At 40.1% G+C, this 22,358-nt stretch overlaps 1 protein-coding gene across 1 annotated transcript in view; it reads left to right on the top strand.

Moving 5' to 3' along the window:
- MAN1A2 (mannosidase alpha class 1A member 2) overlaps positions 1–19,840 on the top strand; it is a 136,159-nt gene extending 116,319 nt beyond the window's left edge. The window contains exons 11-13 of the mRNA XM_063394265.1: positions 5,320–5,492; positions 12,783–12,898; positions 15,377–19,840. Coding sequence (XP_063250335.1) covers positions 5,320–5,492; positions 12,783–12,898; positions 15,377–15,509 — 422 coding nt within the window. The 3' untranslated portion in view covers positions 15,510–19,840. The remainder of the gene's footprint in view (positions 1–5,319; positions 5,493–12,782; positions 12,899–15,376) is intronic.
- Positions 19,841–22,358: the final 2,518 nt, after the last annotated feature.

The following is a 22,358-nucleotide window of genomic DNA, read 5'->3' on the forward strand; positions in this document are numbered from 1 at the left end:
AGGAATTTATACGTGCAAAATGTCAACTTTTTTATTATGTTTTAACAGCAGGATTTGAGATATTATTGTACACATTAATGGCAGAACTGGCCGATGGCAGAAAATGTGGCATTTAAGAGGGCAGTCAGTCATCCTGGTTCAGCCATCAGGTTTGTGCCTTATTTCAGGGGATTGCCTTATTTCTCTCTCCTATGGACTTGGGAGAACTTGCCTCATTTGGCATTCCCAGAGGAGAGAGAATGATGCAGATACTGCATGCAGGGGATAGGCAGCTCTTTCTTGAGATAAATCAGCAGAGCTGCCCTTTCCTATGTCATCCCACAGCTGCTCGGAATAAACTACAGTGTGTACCTGGTGATGTTTAATATGAAAATACTACTTTATGAAGCAACCTAAATTTCCATAGCTGAGCTTGAGTCTCAGCAAAATTGAAACAGAATTTCACAGAATAAAAGCATTTCTGGAAAAGGAGGGCATTGTATTTCCAACTGTCATTAACCTGTTGCACATATTGCAGGTTTGAAAGCACGTTAAAAAAAAAAAAGGTATTTCAGAAAGCTGGTTATTTCCGTGCTGACTAGTACAGAGAAGCTGGAAAGTCCTTGAAAGTCTTTCTGATGTATTTTCTTGGGGATTATGTCCCAGTGGCAACTGGCATCACTGCCATGTAATGTAGAAGTTTATGCAGGGATGTAGTCTCACTGACAATCTGAGTCACCTATCAACGTGCCCCAGGAATATCTGAGAGAAGACATTAGACTCCAGAGTCAGGGGCTGGAGAAGTGACTAGGTAGGTTGTGAGAAGTTTGGACCCCTGCCATGGCTCTGTGAAAATCCTTGTTAGATTCTGCTTGAGCTGAGGATCAGTCTATAGCACTCCTCAAACGATGCCTTTCTAATTCAGCAGCTGGAGGAAGCTGGTGGTCTTTGGAAGGTGAAGGCAGGGGGTGTAGTTATGGTTCTGGTCTGCCTCTGAGCAAGGGATTTGTGTTGCCAGGATCTATTGAACATGGCAGCATGAGAGCTCCCTCCAAGGCTCCTCCCCTCTTCAGGAAATTGTGAATGCATGTGGCACCCCTTAGAAACACCAAGGGTTTGAAAAGACTTATTGATGGTCAATGAGAAAACTTAACTGTAACTAGAATAGTCTTACAGTGTGTAATCTACACATGCCTCTAGTTCCTACCTACTCTGCCATTTCTTGTACCTTAAACTATCAATAGATTAATGCTGCAGCTGTACTAAATCTCCCATCCTGTGACTAGTGATTTCAGGATTTTTCTGTAGTCCAGTGTGCTCTCAGTTTGGAGAGAGGACTGAAAAGAACAAAGGTAGAGGAGGCATGTTCTGATCTGTATGCCCATTTACCAGCACAAGAAATCATAATGCTGTCAGTGGGCACTGGTAAGGCTACAAAAATACAGCTTCATGTGCTCATGGTGCACGGTTTCTTGATATTTAAGCTTATGTGAGTACTGCACATCTTGAGGCATTCCTGTTTCTGGGGATTAGTTCTTTGTTTTTCATGCTTAATGTGCACCACTGAGAAACATGGCACAGGCATAAAATGACTGGTAATGTGAAATCTGTAGACAGCAACAAAAAAGAAGTCAAATGAAATTGAAATAATGGATCACTAACAAATCAATCCAAATAATCAGCTTTCATAGGTATTTTAGAGTTTAGATAAATAAGCAAAATTATTTGTATATATGGCATTGTGTGCTGATCAGTAGCACACAGTATTTTTAGTACATTATACCATCCCTTATGCATAAGAATTTTCCCAGCCATTAGCTGATAGTGTGTAAAGTATTGACTGACTACAGAGAGCTTATTTTAGGATGAAATTTTTTGCACTTCTTTAAAGTATCTTGACAAGAGCTGTCCTCAGAATCGCAGTACAGCTTTAGCTGGTTTTTATGTGTGACAATTCTAGTGCAGAATAAGCCAGATGACTAAGATTTCAGTTGAGACATATGCAAGGGTATGAGTAGATGTTGTCTCTGTCCCAAGACTCTCAGTAAGCAGCTAAACAGGCAAGGCTGAAGAAATGGGAATAATAACATGTTTTTGTGAGACATAAAATAGCAATGTGTGTTGATAGAATAATTCAGAAGTATCTTGGATGTTCTCTTCCTCCAATTTTGTATGAGTTAGAGCTTAGCAAGTAGTATAATTATGAATTCTTTCTTACTTTCAGGAAATTCATTGCTAGATTGATTGTAGTCTTAAAGGAACGTACAAAACATACAACAATATTTTCAAAAATATTTCTGAAGTTAGATATATATTTATCTAAAAGTATAAGGATTTGCCCTTGGTTTTTTGGCAGTGCTAAATACAGCTCTCGTTGAAGTCAACTTTATGTCAGTTAAAATCTTTTAAAATGGTGCTTTTTCAGCTTTGCAGTTTTGCACTGGTATGAAATGGTTTCTCATATGGTCTCCCTGCCTAGACTATTGTCTACCAGTGCTATTAATATGAAAATATTTGGATTATTTTTTGACCACAATAACATTGTAAAATGGGCTTAGATGGTTCTTGGCTTAGAAGAATGGCCCCTGAAAGGTGCTGTGCCCATAATAATGTCTTTTCTTTAGTCAGTTATTAGCAGAAGTGCTGGGATTAATTTTACATCCTTGTTTTCAGATAAGAATTCAGTGAAATCATCACAATATGCAGAGGTCACCCACCCTTGGGTAGTTTAATTTCTTGTATTGCCCAATAACATTATGAGTAGGTGTGAGAAAATAATTAAAGATGTAATGCACAAGCAGGCTCCAAAGGAAGAGAAGACATCACAGTTTCTGTAGGTAGTGGATCACCAGAACTGCCTGAAAATCCACCTTCTTTGGTGGATAAAACTAACATAGCAGTCATGTTTCCCTGATTTCCAAAAGGCTTTCTAACAAGTGTTTTACTGAGGCCCATTAGAAACATTAAACAGTTGCAATCTAAGCAGCAAGTACCTGCATAGAGGAAGAAAATGGGCATAATACAGAAAACAGGATAGAGGTAAAGAGTCCACTCTTGCAGTGGATAAATGCTAATTAACCTGCAGTACTCTAATGTATTTGATATATATTTACACATAAGTGTATAGGTGTGTAAAATGTATACTATATTAATACACATTTTAAGTGTATGGTGTATTCGCATTTCATATTTTAATATGTATTATATATAAATAAAGCATACACTTATATAAATGATCAGAAAAGGGCAAGAACAGTAAGGTAAGTGTGCTGTTAGTAGCAAAAAAAAGCACTACACAAAGACCTTATGAGGTTGAGTAGCTCCATAATAAATTACTAAATTACATCCAGTGTAGTTAAATGTAAAGTGAGGCACCTATGAAAAAATTATTTCTAACCACACATATTAAATGATGAGTCTTAACTGACCATTGCAATTCAGGAAATTGCTTTTGAGATTATGAAAATGTCAACTCAGTAGCACTCAGGAAAAGCAAAATGAGAAAGAGCAAAATAGAAAATATCATGTCACTGTATTAATCTCATCCGCACTTTTTTTGCTGTATTTGCTGGTCCTCCCTCATTTTACAAATGATATAGTAAAATTGGAAGAGTTGCAGAGAAGGGCAAGTAGATTAACCAAAGGCATGGAACAGTTTCCATTCAAGGCACAACTGAATTGGATGGTATTAATCAGGGTGAAAAAGGGACCTTCTAGGTAGGATTCAGGAGATTTGCAAAATCACATAGGGATTGGAGAGTGGTTCTGCATCAAACAGGTACCAGAGATGTGGAACTCCTCAGCAGAGGTTGTTTTGGATGCTCAAAGCTTACACAGATTTAAGGAAGCACCAGATAAGTACTTGGGAAATAAATCTATTAAGAGTTACTAACCACCTAAAAAAAAGTATGCTTAGTTTGGGAGAAGTCTTGAGCTCAAAAACAGTAGAGGCTGATAGAAAAGATGGAAAAAGGTCTCTCATGTACTTGACAGGTACTTCCTCTTCCCCATCGATGCCGGATTTTGGCTGTTGTTGGAGATGTGATACTGGAGCAGACAGAATTCCATCTGGTCCAGTATGACCGTTCTTATATTCAGAATTTTGAATAGGTAGAACTCTGTGTCTCTCTATCTCCTCCATTTTATAGTGAGATTTATTTAATTTTTTAACTGAAACCGATAAATTGGCCCATTTTGAAAGAAGTGCAATAAACATTTCTTGATGGAATTTCGGTTACCATTCACGTGGCTAAAGCAGAGTGATGCTTTTACTTTTGCCATCCAGAGCCATAGTCCCTTGAAATAAAAAGATTAAGGAACTTCTTTTGGAGATTTTCTGCTGGGTCATGCACTGAGAGTTGCTCGTATTTTTTCATTATAGTATTCTAAGGTTGCCCTTTTAGACCCATGAAACCATGGTTAATTTGAACCTCTAGCCCATAGGAATTACATGATTAATTGCTTTGATCATTTTTAAAGCTCGAGTGCAGCTTCAGAGTTCAGCATCTTAAAAATTCTCTGCCAAAACAAATGGTGGGGTGCAGCTGTAGGTAAGTTAAATTAATATTTAACATTATTAATGTTAAATTAGAGGACCAGTGTGCAGCCATCTAATACCAAATATGTGTAATTGCCACTTTGTATTATAGACAGTTTTTCTACAGGTGTGTTGTTGTTCCATGAGTAGTCTTACAGGTGCTGGCACAGGGCCTTTTCAGGTTCCTTTAAGAGCTTAAATAGTGAATCACTGAATTCAGAGATTTATTTTCAGGTGTACTCAAAACTTCATTGCCCAGTTGTAAACCCTTTACTTGAAGATCACAGCACATCCGTTACGGTGGCCTGACAGCTCGTCCTTAAACCAACAGTTTGGATAAAGATACAGATTATTTGGCATGATGCTACTTGGTTTAGTTCCAAGATCTTTTCATGCTGTGCAGGGTGGGATCAAAGGACATCAAAACCTGTGTTGACCCTTTTTTTCTTTTTTCTTTTTCTTGTAAAGAACTGATGTTGGTCACTTCAATTTTATCCTATAATTGAATGTGTTAGTGTGTTTATATTCCTAGTGTTTCCTTAGTTTTCAAGAGGATTACTGTAGTCCTGTCAAAATAGGTAGTTTTCTCACAGGAATTGGATAAATTATTCATAAGAAAAATTATAGGCCTCAACAATAGGAAATATTTATGAAACTGCTTAAATACTAGCTAGGTTCTGTTTTTTTCACAAGCTTGGGATATAGCAGTCTCCTACACATCCTTCCTGCAAAGATTGGTATGGAACAAATTTTTTTCTTATTTTTACTTTGTTTGTTTGTTTGTTTGTTTGTTTCCTCTGCAGCACTAAAGCTGGGCCCAGAAGCATTCAAATTTGATGGTGGCGTGGAGGCGGTGGCAGTACGGCAGAATGAGAAGTATTACATCCTGAGGCCAGAGGTGATCGAGACCTACTGGTATATGTGGAGATTCACCCACGATCCCAAATACAGGCAGTGGGGCTGGGAGGCAACACAGGTAACTGTATTAATCATCTGTCAATAATTTAATTTTGTGTATTTCCCCTTTGAAGCCACTTCAGTCTCATGGTACTGAAACACTTTGAGTGGTAATTGATTTTCACAGGTCCTATAAACCAGGGTGCATGTGAGGGTGCACAGAGTTATTGCTCTTTTGCATCTGCTCAGGTGAGAGCTGCATTCAGCATTATACAGCTCATGAGTTTTAGATGTGGAAATAGAACCCCCCAGTCAAGACTCTTACTGTTGGCAGTAGTGCACAGCCCCCGAGAGTTTCTCTACTTCCCTGCTATTGCTCCAGCAGTCTTTGGAAACAGCTCAAAGCCAGTTTTAGAGATGAGAATAAGCATTAAAGATAACAAGACAGTAATGAAATATTTTGACTACAGTCAAAGGAGATGGGGGAAAAGCAAAAGAAGAGACAAATCAGGAGACTAGATGAGTTTGTTCTGTGGCTAAAACCCAGTTTTGCTCCAGAAGCAAGAGATCAAGAAAAGGTGGGAAGTGTTCTGTTGAGATGTCTGTATTCAGAATATTTAGCCAAGCTCATTACTATCCATCCCTCAGCACATCTCCACCTAGAAGAGGCCAGATATTTTACAGTTGTGTCTTACTGTGGTTTTAGGTTTTACTTTTAGTCTGTTTTGTTGCAACCAGAAGTATGTTATTCTGGAGACAAGTTCCACATTTGTAGTGTTTGTATTCCAGAATGCATTGCTGCTGTCTCCGAAACATCAAACATTGAGTCTCATCATCCCTGCTGCCTAAACTATGCATATTTCTAATATTACAAAGCTAATAACCTACTCCTTGCCTGTATAGATACTACAAACACTTGCTGATCTAACACCAGCTCCTTTCAGAAGCTATGGCTGGATGATCCAAGATGAGGTGGGGTCCTTTGTAATAGGTTAAAGAATTTACAAATATAAAGTTTTTCAGGCCAAGATCAGTCTCTTAAGCACACTGCAAAGTATGTCTTTTAATTGCATTTTGTTCAGTTTTCTCCATTTACTTTCATTATGTTGGTTCCCATTAATGCTTTCAAAACAAACCCTCCCTTCCTCCTCCCCTGCCTCCAATTTTCTCTGTGTGTGGGGTAGGATTTTATTTTATCCCTCTGTCAACCTCCATTGAAGTTGTAAATCAACCAGCCCATGTGCTTAATTGTCCTTACAGACTACCTTCTTCTGCTTGTTTCCTTGATGGAAGATTTCTGTATCTAACACAGCCGTAAAATATTTTTGACTTTTTCATAACTGGTTTTGCAAACCTCTCCTTCCCACAATTAGGATTTTTCTTGCCCCATTGTCATAGTGACGCTTTTTGTTCCCCAGGATTTTCTGTTCATTGCATATAGATAATAAATTCTTGTGTTTATTCCTCACACCTACTCACTACTTTTTCTTCTTCCCTATCACACACAGCTCTGACTGTGTTTATTCCATCATTTATAAATAGAGAAGAATCTGGTGTGACACACAGAGCAGTTGGCTTACCGCTATTGTACAACATTGTCTGAATTTGTCTTCCTTTTGCCTTCCAGTCTCTGAAGGATACTTGGATTTATTATCTATATTTTTTGACAAAATTGATGCATTTTAGTGCAAATTTTATGCTTTTTCCAAGGCCTGTTTTGCTACATCTCTCCAAATCCAGTGTCTGTGGGGGGAAAAAACAGGAAGTTGGGTCTTACATTCCCTCAGTGATCACAAATCCCTGTGGCAGGGTCTCTGTCTCTTTCCTGATGAAAAAAAGGCTAATTCTCCCTAATGCTGTACTTAGCTCTACAGACAACATTATCTCAACTGTATTGGGCCAGTCAAATTGGATGATGGTGTGCTGGGGGGCTGGCTGATGTATTACAGAAATATGCATGCAAGATACTCAGGGTAATTACAGAAAATGACTAAAATCCTTTTCAGGCTAATTCTTTGAAAGCAATAAGAGCCACCACCTCACAATAGGCATGTAAAGCCAGTTACTAATCTGAGCTGTGTGAATGAAGGGTTCAATTAAGAGTTGTGGACTTGTGTATCTCACTAAGTAGGATTGCATCACAGAGGCTGCTGAGTTTGTCAGAGCTTCTACTAACAGTGAAAATAAATAGACAAGACCTGAAGCTCAGGCTCACTTCAGGCAAATTGAGGATTTATAGTAAGACAGAGTGGAAAGACCTGTAGCTCTCTGGCTTCATGAGCTGCACCCAGATCTGGGGTCCTCAGCACAAGAAAGACATGGACCTGTTAGAGCAGTTTCCAGGAAGGGACACAAATATGATCCAAGGGTGGGAGCACCTCCTACAAAGAGAGGCAGAGAGAGCTGGGGTTGTTCAGCCTGGGGAAGGGAAGGCTCCAGGGAGACCTCATTGCAGCCTTCCAGTACCTAAAGGGAGCTTATTAGAAGAAGAGAAATGGTGTTTTTATGTGAGCAGATAGTGACAAGACAAAAGGCAATGGTTTTAAACTGAAAAAGGACAGGATTATATTAGATGTTAGAAAGTAATTCTCTGCTGAGAGGGTGGTGAGGCACTGAAAGGTTGCCCAGAGAAGCTGTGGATGTAAGTGTTCAAGGTCAGGTTGGATGGAGCTCTGAGTATCCTGTTCAGTGACATCCCTACCCATGGCAGTGAGGTTGGAACTAGATGCTCTTTGAGGTCCTTTCCAACCCAAGCCATTCTGTGATTCTACTTAGTGAAGAAGACTAGACAGAAAAGAGCCAGACATAGGTTGGAGGTAAAAGAAATATGGTTTCACAGTTTCATGGGTTAGAAGCTGTGAGTGTGACAGCTGGTGAAGAAACTGGCACAGTTTTTATGGGCATGTTGTTGGCACAGTCAAGAAAAGTCACATATGCCACAAAAAACACCCTCAGAGAAACTGAGGGAGCTGGGGCCCAATCTAGAGGCACATCAAATTATATTTCCAAAGAACTTAGGTTCATGTTGACCTCTCTCTATGCTGCAGGCACTGAAATTTTGCTTTGTGTCACTTCTGAGTTGAGATACGTCTATTTGGCAGGAGTATACTGTTGAATATTCTCCTGTTCTATTCTGTATTTGAATAAAGGAAAATCTGCTACTTCTGTAAGTTTGTTCCATTATTTATTTATTCTTGCTATTAAAAACCCCCATGTTTTATTTCCCATTTGAATTTGCCTAGTTTCAACTTTCAGTAGCTAGACTTTCCTGTGATTTCCTATGCCATTTTAAAATGTCCTTTCCCCCATGTTTTCTTTCTGAAGAATTTTCATAGATTATAATAAGCTTCGTGCTGACTCTACTCAAGATGCTAAACAAATTGCATTGTCTCTCACTGTAAAAGGTTTTCTCCAAATGCCTGCACCTACATTAGTTCATCATCCCTCTGTAAAAATGAATTTTAGAATTACATACTCCAGTTTTGACTTCACCCCCCAAAAAATTTAGCCTGTGCAAAAATAAAACAATGTCCCTGCTGCTGTCTTCCTGTTTCCTGTATCTGCACAATGTCCTAGCAGGAACTCAGACTGAGTTGTCTTACATGGCCATGGAAGTCTTGGAAGTGTCTCTGCATCCCGTAGGTTGTCTCTACCTTCCAGGCTATCCTGGATCTGCAGTTACTCAGTCTTGATGACTAGATTTAGGATTATGTGCCTGGTTTTATGAAACTTGTTTTGTTTGGCACCCAGTTACCAGCAGATTACGCTGTCTGCTGTTATTTACCTATGTCATTTTAGCCAGCTGAGAAGCAGCTCTATTTTGTGATCATTTTACATTGCCAGTTCTTTCTTAGAACACTGTCAGTCAGTTTTAAATTGAATTATATTGATATGGTATAGTGCTGCCTTGTCTTCCTATAACATCTTAAATACCGTGTCAATTGCCTTAGAAGCTTTTAAGTTTATTACAGCTCTGCAGTTACTTTTATTTGTCAAATGTGTAGCTCTCAAAGAATGAAATCAAGCTTGTGACCAAGATAGTTTTCCATAAAACCATGCTGATTGGTGTCAATTATCCTCTAATTCTATATTTATATATTCATGTGTTTCTGTAATTGATTACATCAGGTATGCCATCCTAAAATTATTCAGTCTACCTCGTAATGGTAGCAATATTACCTTAATACCCTTCCAGTAATCTTGGAGCTTCTCTGTATTCTGGGGTGCAATAAATTTAGCATTGTTTTATCAGGGAGACTGGTCTTCAGCTCTGGAGTGAAAGTGTATCTGGGTGGCAAATCAGATGCCACTCCATCAAGTACTCTGGGGTCTGTGTGCAGACAGAATGCTGAAAATTTCAAATGGCGTTTAAGGGGCTTGTCTGGGGCACCAAGCTTTTCAGCCAGTGTCATGAAGTTCTGTGCAGCTCTGAATGGAGGACAAATTATTTGTTCATGTTTTAAAATTTTCTATTTGGATGAATAGCTGTAAAGCAATCTTTCTGAGGCTTTTTTCCTGTACAGTTCATTACTACCTATATTATGTAGAATCAGATTTGTTTATTATGTAAAATCAAATTACCCTAGATCAGCTAGGGTAATTCCTTTGCCTGTTTTGAACACGAGTCTACCTTCCCGAGGAGAAATTTCTGAAGATACAAAGTTACTTGGTAACCTAAGGGGGGAAAAAAGGTTGATATAGATTATATACTTTGTTTCTCCAGGCTTGTAGGCCTGCTGGCTTCACCAGTGTTGCAGGTAGTTACCCAAGTACCAGACCTCTACAGCACAGAGCAGGATCTCAGTGCTATCCATTAGCTACAGTTTCCAAAATAAGCAAGTTTTGTCTCTTATGCTGGCTTGGAGATGTAATTCTTCTGGAGGAAGGAGATGATGTCCTAATAGTGGTACCATGTATTCCTTGTTTTCATCTTGCCACAGTCACTAGCAGGTTTCTCCTGTACAGGCTGTGGCACACAGCATGAGGGTCACTGACTGGTTAACCAAAGAAACTGTCCTGATCAGGCTGTATGCTGGGAATTGTGGTAAGAGTTTTAACCACTGGGGCTTCCTTCTCCATCTTGCTGTGCTTCAGAGCACACACAAGGTCATGTTCTGAGTTACTATAAAAGGGGATAGTGGCAAGAGCAGGCACTTCATTTTCTACCTATGAAGCAAAAGTGCTTTGGCTCTTGTTTATTCATATAACACCTGCCTGGGAGCTATAGGAGTTCTGGGGAGGAATATGCAAATGGTTCTGTAAACAGCATATGCATTGTTTCTTCAGAAGCTAAGCAATTCATTTTTTCCTTTCCTTTTTGTTGGTTGATCGGTCTGGTTTGATTTTGTGTGGATAGAGAGGTGTTGGGGTTGTTGTTTTGTTGATGTTGTTGTTTGGCTGCCATGTGGTAGCTAGTATCACTTTTGTTGTGCAAGTTGGGTTAGATGTGTCACATACACCTTTCTCTTCACTGTAGAGAAAATCTGATCAACCCAGATCTTTGCATGTGAGTAGTCTCAGTGCACCCCTAGCCTGCACTAGTAACCAAATCTGAAAAGAATTCATCCAGACACTTTCTCCTTTTAGACTCAAGGCCCAACAAAAAATGGAGTGTTTCGATCCAAACTTTGAGAAAGCAGTGCTTGAGATAAGGAATTACAGCAAGCATTAGATTTTGCCAAGAAAGACTTGTACCTTTCTTGGCGTAAGTTCAGGCTCTAGAGCTGCAGCCATTCCAATAACATCATTTTGCCAGTCTCTCTACCTGCTTTTCTAAAAGCCTTGCTTTTTGGAAATTTGAAAGAACATTGTACAGTCTGGATTATTCTTTGGTCCATGAACAGTCTCAGATTTCCACAGGGTAAGAGTGTATTCTAGGAGGAGGTCAGCTGTAGTACGTGCTGTGCTGTGGCTTACTGTCCTGGGTATCCTGCTCAGCTTCTTGCTTTTCCTCCTGATTTCAGTGACAGCATCTGCTGACATTCTTTGTGCATTTGTCCAGTGGAAAGTTCCTCTTTGTCTCCCAGTATTTCTAGTATACGAAGGCGATACTTAGAGTTAGTTTTGATTGAATCTGTTTTCTCTGCATAAAAAGAGTAAAATCCAAAACTTATTTGCTCCCCTGCCTCGACTCCCCTCAGCCTCTGCTGAGTATAACTAGCAAAAATCAGAATTAACAAAAATGTGGGCCTGAAGCACCATGTGGAGAGGAGTTTCACACAAGGCTATCGGGCTGAATCATAGATTACTGAGCTACAGGTAGCTGCGTTCAGTCATTGGTAATGACAGACATCCCGAGACAAACATTTTCCTTCATGCCTGCTTCTTTTCTGTCCCAGCTTGAATCTATTAAAAGAGTTGGTGTCTGCTGAGGAAGCACAGTCAAAGCAGCAGGGAAGCACAAACAACCTGTGAATCATGTCAGAGCCGTTTCTTCGGAGGCAGTTTTAATGGCTGATATCCTTGTGTGCTGTAAGGTCGTGCGTGCGAGTGGAATAATGAAAGCGTAGGCGAGAGGTGCTCCGAGCTACTAACGCTTGCTTTCCAGTCTCCTCTTCTTCCATTGTGCTTTTCACAGTACTGTGTTGGAGCTGGCAGGGGGAATCCATTGGCCTCTTCCTTCATGGAATGTCTATGGATTGAAACTCCATGCTTTAAAGGTAAAGAGCTCTGCTGCAGTCCAGCACACAAGCTGACTTGAGTTTCAGCTGTATAAAGGGGAAACAGAGAATAGCACATGTGGGAGAGGGAGATGAGGGGAGAAAGCAGCAGCTAGAAGAGTTTACAGGATGAAATCAACAGTCCATAAAGATAAGTACAGTATTTTATTTCTACTTTAAGTAAGTCTCCATGACTAGCTACCAGTCAAAGAATTCCTATAACTCTTCAGACTCTTTCAGCTCCAAAATCCAGGCATGTCTGTTACCTTCCTGTGCACATCACAGCACTTATGGCATTGATTTGACTGATGGGTGTTCTACTCTATGTCACGATGAGGAACTGCACGAGCTCAGAAAAAAAGTCTACGGAGTCCTTGTCATGTCATCAGTATCAGCCAACAGTAAATACCCAGGAAAGAACGTGTTCTTCCCCAGAATACTTTCTTAGCATGTAGCAGTTTGCCAAATGTGGTGTCATTAATAACCCTGGAAGGATGCTACTTCTGTATGTGTCCAGTCTCTTTTTCTTTTTTTCAGTGTAAACAGGTAATGTCCATCATCCTTCAACAAAGAGATTCACAGCAGAAAAATGCAGCACAAAAAGAACTACCTTCTTTGTTGATCAGGCTTGATGCTTTAAAGTTTCCAAATTTTGCTCTACAGTTAAATTCTCTGTGTCTTTTCCCTTCCTTTTTTTTTTTTTTTTGCAGGCAATTGACAAGTATTGCCGAGTTAGTGGTGGCTTTTCTGGTGTCAAGGATGTCTATTCCTCATCTCCTACATATGATGATGTACAGCAGAGCTTTTTCCTTGCTGAAACTTTGAAGTAAGTCCTTTTCACTCCTGCATCTTTCTGTAAAAGCTCACATCTAAATTGTAGAAGAGTGTAGTGGCTCCACAGGTAGCTGATAGAGACCAAGACTGATTTTGAGTATTAGGAGCACAAAATGGAACAGGGTGAAAGCAGGTCCTGAAAATAGCAGTTCTTGTGCCTAATTCAGGCATCACAGCATGTTGCACTGGGAAAAAGGATCTCCAAGTTCCTCATGTGTAAGGGGATAGTGTGGCTATTCTGTCCTTCTGCTGGCTTCTTACCAAATTCCTGTATGTAATCACAATACTTTGTTGCCTCATGTTACCATTAGAAAAAGAAAGTCAGCCACTGCTACGTCCTCTGTTGTCTTCTTTAATTTTATTTCACTTACTCCTTCAAGTTCATTATCTGGAGACTAAAAGCAGTGGTCCCAAAGAGAGAAGCAGTAGTTTCAAATGGGTCAGGTCAGAGAAACAGTGCCTTTCCAGGAGCTGATGGTATATGATTGATCTGCCTATAAAAACCAAATGAGATAATGAAATCAGCTCCTAAGGGACTTCTGTGGTGGCAAGGCTGACTTTTGATGTATCACCAGAATCCTGTCTGCATCTTAAATAATCACAAAGAGACCTGAAAATTCACTGTTGCATCATTCAGTAACTGGCTATACTATAGCACAAGCGTTGCAGACAGTGGCAGTTCTAGGGAAGAACTCAGAAATTTTTACTGACTTTTGGTTTGGAGCATTTCCTGCTTGTGAACAAAGTGAAGGTTTATTGAATAGCTGGATATTAGATGTTTTTGACATGGATGCATTTGGCATAGTCCAAAGCAGAAACTGGTTTCACATTGAGATAAAGCAGAGAACATAAGGTTGAGCAAGATAGCCCAAATGAAAATAAAGACAGAAGGATTGGGTGTGATGTCATGAGGAAAATGAAGATGTTCCTCAGAAGAAGGGAATAATATATGTCTTTAGTAATACCTGCTGTAATATTTTCTGCTACTGATGATTACTTCTGCATATTCATTCCTTTCAAATTCAAATTTGGTAACGATCCCAAATATGCTTTGTTGCTGCTTCGATATTTCAATTCATTGGAAATGCACAGCAAATTTGAGAGTTTTGAGCAGTACCTGGCATGAGGGTACCTGTTGAGTAGGAAGAATCAAGATGGAGAAATAGGTTGCTTAAGTTATTCAAAGGAAAAGTGTGAATCAAATGAGGAAGGTGAGTTTGAGTAAGATGAAATATTGCTGCTGTGGTGAGAAAGAGCTTGGTGAGCTACAGCAGCAGAGAGCGAGGCAGAAGTATGGAGAAAAGGAAGGGCCTGATGCTTTAGAGACAAATGAATAGTGTGGAGAAGGAGATGAGATATGTGTGACAAAACTGAATCATCTCTGCAAGAAATTTTTATCTGTAAACAGTAAACAGATGAGGAAGGAAAGAAAAAGCAGGGCTTCACTGACTGGATTGTGGATAGCACTGGCAAATAAAGGCAGTGGAAGAATTGATCAGGCAGTGACACACAGCTGAAAGCAGCAGACACTCTCCCAGTGTCTGATGGAGAGAGAGCAAAGGAACAGCAGAACAAGTGTGCACATTCTGGATGTGGCAGAGTCCACTAATGGGAATTACACCCTTGCCAGGTGCAGCACAAGCTCTTTCTCTGGATGGCAGGAAAACAAGAAGGAGCCGAGAGAACCTGTGCACCCATGCTGATGTTTTGCCTTCACACCACGAGGTTTTCTATAGCAAGGGAAATTCTTTTGAGTTTTTGGAGTTGTGTTAGGAAACTTTGGTGGATCCCTACTACTGCTATGTCCTCCAGAGTTCTAGCACAGCCACATTCAAAAGTGTGCATTAAGAAAAAAGGAACAACAAATACTTTTTTTTCTGCATATGTTCAGTAACCCTTATTTTGTTATAGGCTTCATGTGCTCTGCATTGTATTATAATGTACAACATCTGTCAAAACCCTCTGCACAATCTGTTGTCCCTCTCACCAGAAGCTGAAGCAGCTTCCAGAATGACAAATCAGATACCTGTCGATGTTTTGTAGCTTCCCTTGTGCTGCCATGATATCTCCGGATTAAAGAGGATTAGTCATTTCCAAGTGGGTTTACTCCATTAAGAAAAGCTTTTTGACAACAACCTCTCTGCTCTCCTGTTCCCCACATACTTGTGGTTGGTGTCTTGATGTTTCTTTTACACTGCAAGTCTTGGAAGGGAGACTCGAATAACAAAAGTTTATTGGAAAGATCAAAATTCTGTCTAACAACTTTGCATTGAAGGGCTTTATCATAATAAAAATTACTTCAGTTCATCATAATAGGGAAGGTTGAATGTGTGCTGTACAAAGATTGAAAGCAAGTCATTTGTTTGTAGCTGTAGCTGCTGAACTGTGGGGGCTCAAGCTGCTCTGTTGCCCCTGCCTGCCTGTTCTCTGCTTTAATACCCATGTTTTTCATCTCTGTCTTGGTATCCAGGTATTTGTATCTGCTTTTCTCCAATGATGACCTTCTACCATTAGACAACTGGGTTTTTAACACAGAAGCTCATCCTCTGCCTGTTTTACATTTAGCCAACACCACACTGTCAGGAAATCCTGCATATCGATAAAAACAGCTCTGTGAAGAGGAAGAGAGACTGTTTTCAGCTCTGTTTTGTTTACATGGACCACTTGAGACTTTAGCAGGAGGGGAGACAGACAGACAGACACTTGGTAAACCTAGACCCCCGAGTCAAGCAAGTATTGGCATGGGAAACGAAGCTCTTCGACATATAAATAAGTTAAAAGTTCTGTTTTATACATGACCAAAACACGCGAGTGTGATTTTTGCAGGACAGAGACTTCACACGCTTTGAACCCCGGCAAGACATGGAATCTACAGATAATATTAATGCAGCAGCAAGAGGAAGAAGAGGCTTTCCCATCCAGGGAGAGGAACTTGCTGCTTGCTGCTGCAAGGAACAACACACAGTCACCTCTTCAGATTGGGTGGGTTCCAAATACCTAGGTTTTCTTTTTCTTTCTGTCTTTTTTTTAATTTTATAATGGCATGAACAAAGCAACAACAAAAAGCAACACCACTGCACCAGCAGCATCAGGATCTGAATTTCTTTCTGTACCTGTCTGAATTTTCTAAGGGGTATCTATTTGTCCAGACTGGCAGCCATTTTCAGAGCCTCTAATCTGTTAGAGCTAAACTCTAAGGTATAGAAAGTATTGCCTCCTCATTTTCCCTTTTTAAAATAATGCCTATATCCAAAAAGAAAAAAAAATTGGTAAGCATTTGGTTTGTTGTTCACTGTCAGCAGAGTGGGCTTAGTTCATTTGGCAAGCTCAGTCAGAGTCTGGAGCATATCACAGGAGTAGGAAGGAGCCTAAATTTCCCTTCCTCACAAATTATATCACATGATAAAACCCATTCTCTTCTTAGTCCTGATTCTTTTAGCTAAATAAACAGAGATGACAACATGGGCATAACTGTTTCGTGATTTATATAGGAGTATACAGTATATGGAACTAAAAGAAGCTCCCTTGAGCTAAGCAGTGACAGTTTGCAGCTCTTTATTTTTGTACACAATCTGTTACATTTCATTCTTTGGGTTCTATTCACAGAACCTTATTTGCAGGTATATATGTATCTGACAGAAGCCTAAAACTGCCTTTGATTTACTTTACAAAACTTGCTTTTCTTCTGAGTGCTCCAGTACAAATCCAACATGATCTTTGGAAACAGCCTGACATCTCTCACATGTGACTGGGAAAAGAAACTGAAGAGTCTCTTCTTTCATTAATTTATGATGCTGCTACCTGCAGGGGTTTTTTTCAAGTACTTCATGGCCAAGCTGGATAGTATCACTTAAATTGAGTCCTGTTCAGTCTTCATTTATTTGCTAAAAAAAAAAGTTTCATCTTTCCAGATTTTTCATCTTTTCAGTTTTGTCTTTCTCAATTTCCTTTTACTGTTGTTCAGAACCCTTACAGCTGAAATTATTCTTTTTACTTCCCTATATAGCTCTCAAATCTTTTTGCCATGGTGACTGGCCCCTTTGCTGAAAAACAGCCTTTAGGTGCTGGTTTCCCTCCTAATTAGTGCACAGGTTGAGTCTTTAAAAAATCTTGATGATGTTTTTGTACTGAAGCAAGTGGAAGAACTCTTCAGTGAACTACAGTGGTACAGCATCAGATTTAAAGGGAGTGAGTGCTATTTTCCAGCCTCAAAAATGTTTTTGTATTAAATTTTATATAAAAAAACTTTTCTCCCTATCATATTATAATACATCTGACTGTAGAGTTTACCCCCAAAATTATTCTTCATTTGTCTGTATCACTACCTTAGACATAGAAATCGTCATACCATCTAAGTAAAAATGCTGTCAGATGCTTTTTTCCAGATAGTTACTTTAATTTAAGAGGAAGGAAACATGGAACTTGGGAAAAGTTTCGGTCTCAGTGTTTGTACCTTAATATCAGTTACTTTGTTAATGTAATTTGAAGCAGTATTCTAAAAATAATTTGAGAACTTATAAAGTAATTGATATAGTAAATAACACTGATTTCAGTAATTGTTTATTTAAAATTAGAAGTAGCTTAATAAATGGATTCTTCTTAATGGTCCCATGTTAATTTATTTTTCTAATTATTATTCAGTGACTTACTGAAGAACTAATAATTTTTCATTTTCCCAAGTTCAGATATGCTGTGTTTTCAAATTGTTTTTCTGATCCTATGAGAACTGTTATTATTTTAAAACTGCACTCGATTGCCTTGTTCTCCTACATGTCTCTGGGTATATAGGAGAAAGAGGAAATGCAGACCCTTCTGTTAAAAAAAAAAGAACTAAAAATAATAAAAGCACTTTCTGCCCCATAGACCCATCCCTGTACTCCTCCTGATAAATACAGGTGTAGAATGGCTGCCAGTCTGTTCAGAGAAAGGTCAAGGTCAAGGGCAGAATTCTGGAATCCCAGAAACAGCAAACCTCTTATCATTGCTTCTCCTCCTCCATCCCCCTCTTGTGAATTAAAGAGGAACCCTTCAAATTTAACTTCTCCATGAATCCCTGTGGGTTAACTTATTGCCACAAGAATGCCTGAAATGAGGACTAAGCCATTTCTTGTTATGGGATGGTGTTCTTCTCAGAGCAGATGTACAGTACTGCTCTTTCTTCTTTGTGTAGATAAGGGGCAGGTATCAAATAAAGGACATTTGTTTCTTGTTTTCCAGTCCTCAACAACAGTCAGTTTATACTCCATCACTTTAAAATATCAACTGTCCTTTTCCTCCAGAAGCTAATGATGTGCAGAATCTATCAAAAATAATGCATATTAAGGACTAATTGCTGTGTCTTTCATAAGTTTCATCCTGAGATTTCCTAGATCAAGCAGAATTTGGAGGTAATAGGTTCTGGGTGAGGTATGTGCTTAATTACCAAGCACCACAGATACTGAAACTCCTGACTGATATGCCCTCATTCTGAGTCCTTCACAGAAAAGTAGGTTCTGATTTGCAAAAGGGCATTATGTGCAACCCAAAGTTCAGACAGTTTTCCCTCTGGGTACAAAAGGTACAGTAGAATGTTGCCATTTTCATTCTGTTGCTGCTGTCTTACTTTCTTGAAGATAAGAGTGTAAATTTAAGCACAAAAATGACTTTTTAGTCCTAGCTGTTTCTGAGTCTTGCACTGTACTCTCTAACAAAGCAATCCTCATTTTCTCTAGGTAGCTGTCCCATTTTACAATTTCTACAATACCCTCTCCCCTTACAGAATTAAATAAAACGCAGAAAATCATGTGCATTTTTGGCACACTGGATTTGGGCAAGAGCCTGGAAATCCCAGAATTGTCTATTTCCTGTTTGCATGCAGTCAAAACAAGGTTGTATGGTTCTTTTCCTAATCCAAGCCTCAAACTTGCCTGTTGGTCAGGATCTGCCAGCAGTAAATCTTTTTCTAACAATTGGAGCTTGACTTTTCAAAGAGGCCAGATTTCTGCAGCTTCCATTAACAACCCTGGAGCTGTGCATGTCCTTCAGTCAAGAAGTCAACTTCTTAGCTTTGTCCTCTAAATAAAAACAAAACCCTTGAGTGATAGTCTGAGTGTTAATTTTGCTGCACAATATAGTCCTTCAAACTGAATGCTCAAGGAAAGTATAGAAAATAGCAAGTGCCCTGGAGTAGAAGGAAGAGCTCCCTGCTCCAAATTTGTGGATCACCGTGTTCTATCTCTCAAACATTGATACATTCCCCCATAATATTTTATGAGATTTGAATGTTGCCTGAGTTCTGAAAGGTGACAAGGATTACACACTCCCTGTAATGCCATCCTTTAAGTGTTGGTATTGGCACTGCTATGCCTAGCCCTTGTTTATAAGGGGACAAATAAGAACCAGGCTTCTTGATGCCAGAGAAAAATGAAAGCAAGCTCTTGATCCATGCTGTAGTTGGGCGATCGGTTCACCCTGAGTAAGACACGCCTCTTCCACTCCTTGAATTTTGAGAAGACAGTTTTCTGACTCAAGAGTTTGAGTTGCCATACAAAGAGGAAACCCAGGCTCTGTTGCGAGTTGTGTGCGTACAACTGTAGCAGAGATGATAAGCATGAGCTGCTCCAGCTGTCAGCGCCTTCTAACAAACTGCTCTGTAATTGCCCAGCAAAGTTGGGAACCATCAAAGTCAGAGGAGACAGCCTGACCTGTTACAGTGAATTGTTGCCTTTAATCCTAATTGCTTGGTGGAAGTTGGATTTGCATTCTGCCTTTATTCTTGCTTTGTCTAAAACTGACAGATTATTTTTTCCTCCAAAATAATAAAAGGGCAAAAGTCTATCTTCTGATGTGGAAACCTTCTGCCTCTGACCTGGAATCCTGCATATGTACTTTTTACAGATTAAAAAATAATATTGTATATAAAAAAGATTGAATAAAGAATGTCTTTAAGTGAAAAGGGTGTGGTTTTTGTCCTTTGCCTCCAAAAGCAGCGTCCTGTAGCACTGGACTGTGAAGTTGACCCTATTCCAAAGGCTTGGTGGTGCTGCAACTTTCCTTTCCCCTGCAGCTCTACTAAGGACTTCATCAACTTAAACATGTATCAAGACCCCCCTGTTGCAAAACTAAACCCCTGTATCCTGTACTTGCTTCTGACAGGTCCCTGTAGTGCTCAGACGGCTCTCAAGAGGCAGCTTCATGCACAACACTTGGAGGCTGTTCCTGGGTGCCGTTGTGAAAGCCAGCAAACCTCACAAAAATTTGAGATTTCTCCCCATTTATCAAATTGTGTGAAAGTGGCTAAAAGGTTCAAAAATCCTTTTAGATGAGAGTAAAGGGACAGGTAGACAAGCAGTGGTACTAAATAATTAAGCCACCAGGTTAAACCCCCAGCTTTTCTTGAGACTTAATTAGCCAGGGAGTTGGGCAATAAAGTCTGTCCATTCGTTCCTCTGCTCTCTGTGAAATGGAGAAAGTTTCCAATTGTTTAAGTGTTATTCACAGGGAAAGTGGTATGAGGAAATGGCTTCAACTGAACTTATTTTCCCCCTGCACCTTGAAATTCCCTGGAACTGCTGCTATAGCTCTATTTTTTGCAGTACAGCCTGTGAATAACCAGATTTGCTTTTGATTCACATTAACTGTAGATAATCCTTTCTGTCTGACGTCACTCATGTTGCTCATAGGTGGTACCTTGTTTTCATGATTTGCCATGACTGCCAGCCCTTGTGTCCTGCTTTATATGCAATGCCCAGACATCCCAGGGTGCTTGAACCTCAGGATACAACGATCATAAGAGGAAATTGCCTCCAAAGTGCCATAACTGAGTGCAACACATAGCCCTGCTGTGCTGCCATGCTGTCCACCTTGAAATCCAGTGTTCCATCCAGCTGTTGCTCCGTAGCTTTTTGCACGGGCACATTCACGCTGCACCCGGCTTCCAACTGCAGCGTCACCTCTGAGGCAGCAGCTTTTGCGTCCATTGATCTCCCTGTGGTGTCCTGAGCCTCCTCACTGGAATTCACTTGGCATAGCAAGGTATGTCCTGTCCTTTGTGGCTGCTCTGCATTGTCTCTGCCTCTTCAATAGTGAAGTGCTTCACCCCTCTGCTTCCACCTCGTCTGAAACAGGCGCTCTTTCGCATGTTCTCTGCCAAGGGATATATATAGGGAATATCCTCTTTTATCTCTCCGTTGGCGCTCTGCCTGCATGTCACCCGCCCCCAATTCCTTCTCTTGCAGACTCTCTGATTGTGTGTGCTCCTTCCTGGAGACCATGTGCCTTTCCTATGCATATTAATTAGCTGTATTTAAAAATCCTGAAATTAATCCTTTAATGGGTTATTTTTAGCCTTTGTCTTGTAGCTCTGGGAGCTGACTGCTCTCAGTGCAAAGTCATAGGCTTTCTGTGGGCTTTGGAAAGGAAGCATAACTCCGTGCTGGTTCACGTGTGGGATGTGTGAAGGCTGGTGATGGTGTGCTTTTTCTTTTTTTCTTTTTTAAATATGAAGAGCAAGAGTCTTTTTGACAATATTTCAGGCTGAGCCAACTCCCATGAGAAATGGTTTGAGAAAGAGCAGTCACTCATATAGCCAAACTTACTTGCAGGTAAAAATTCAGGGAAGAATTTGGGAGGAAGGAAAATGCACTGTGTGTTCATGTGTACCAACAGTGTCACTGCTTTCTTAGATGGTTTCCATTGTACAAGTAGTCACAGGTGACAGGTATGATGTCTGTCTGTAATGGTAAGAAGAATTTGTTTGTAGAAAAATCTAGAAAAAAAAGTCAATATAGAGAATGCTGAGGCCTGGAACAGCAGAAGACAAATTTAACAAGTTAAAATGCGAAGTTGTTCCTCCTGGAACGAGGAGCAAAACCTTTCGCTATAATCCAGGATATTGTCAGTCTGAAATTGGTAACAGAGAAAATGGAACATACAGTCAGCCATAACACACAGATCACCAATGCAGGGCGAAAAAAGCAAGTGAAAATTAAAATGGTTGTGCTGCGTCAAAGCTAAGGTCTGTCTGACCTCGTATCTTGACTCTGCTCTGATCAAGAGCAAATTCCAACAGAAGAGCAGGAAAGTGAATTTTGATACTTCAGAAATGTACCCCGAAGTGATCTGCAGCTTCCTGAGCCATAGGTGGTTATCTTGGTATTTAATAGGCCCTGACATCCATGGAGGGGGGCTGTTCTTTGGAATTAGTCCAGTCACTTATTGAATCAATAGCGGCTGTCAGGGAGCAGCTCTGCCAAGGAGCCTCATGGTGCTGGCGAGGCATCTGTGCACTGAGAGGGTGTTTCTGGTGGAACAAAAAGGGTGTCAGTGCTGTGCAGAGATGGGTGAACACCTCTGAGATGTGGTGTGTGGTTCTGGTCACCTGTGTTCAGCAGGGCTTGTCTCAGTGCAAACAGAAGTGAGGCTTACCAGGGAATGGAGAGTTGGCGTCAGGAGAGGTGAGAGGACTTCAGCCT

This window comes from Prinia subflava, chromosome 3, assembly GCF_021018805.1.
Source record: "Prinia subflava isolate CZ2003 ecotype Zambia chromosome 3, Cam_Psub_1.2, whole genome shotgun sequence".
NCBI classification, from domain to species: Eukaryota; Metazoa; Chordata; class Aves; order Passeriformes; family Cisticolidae; genus Prinia; species Prinia subflava.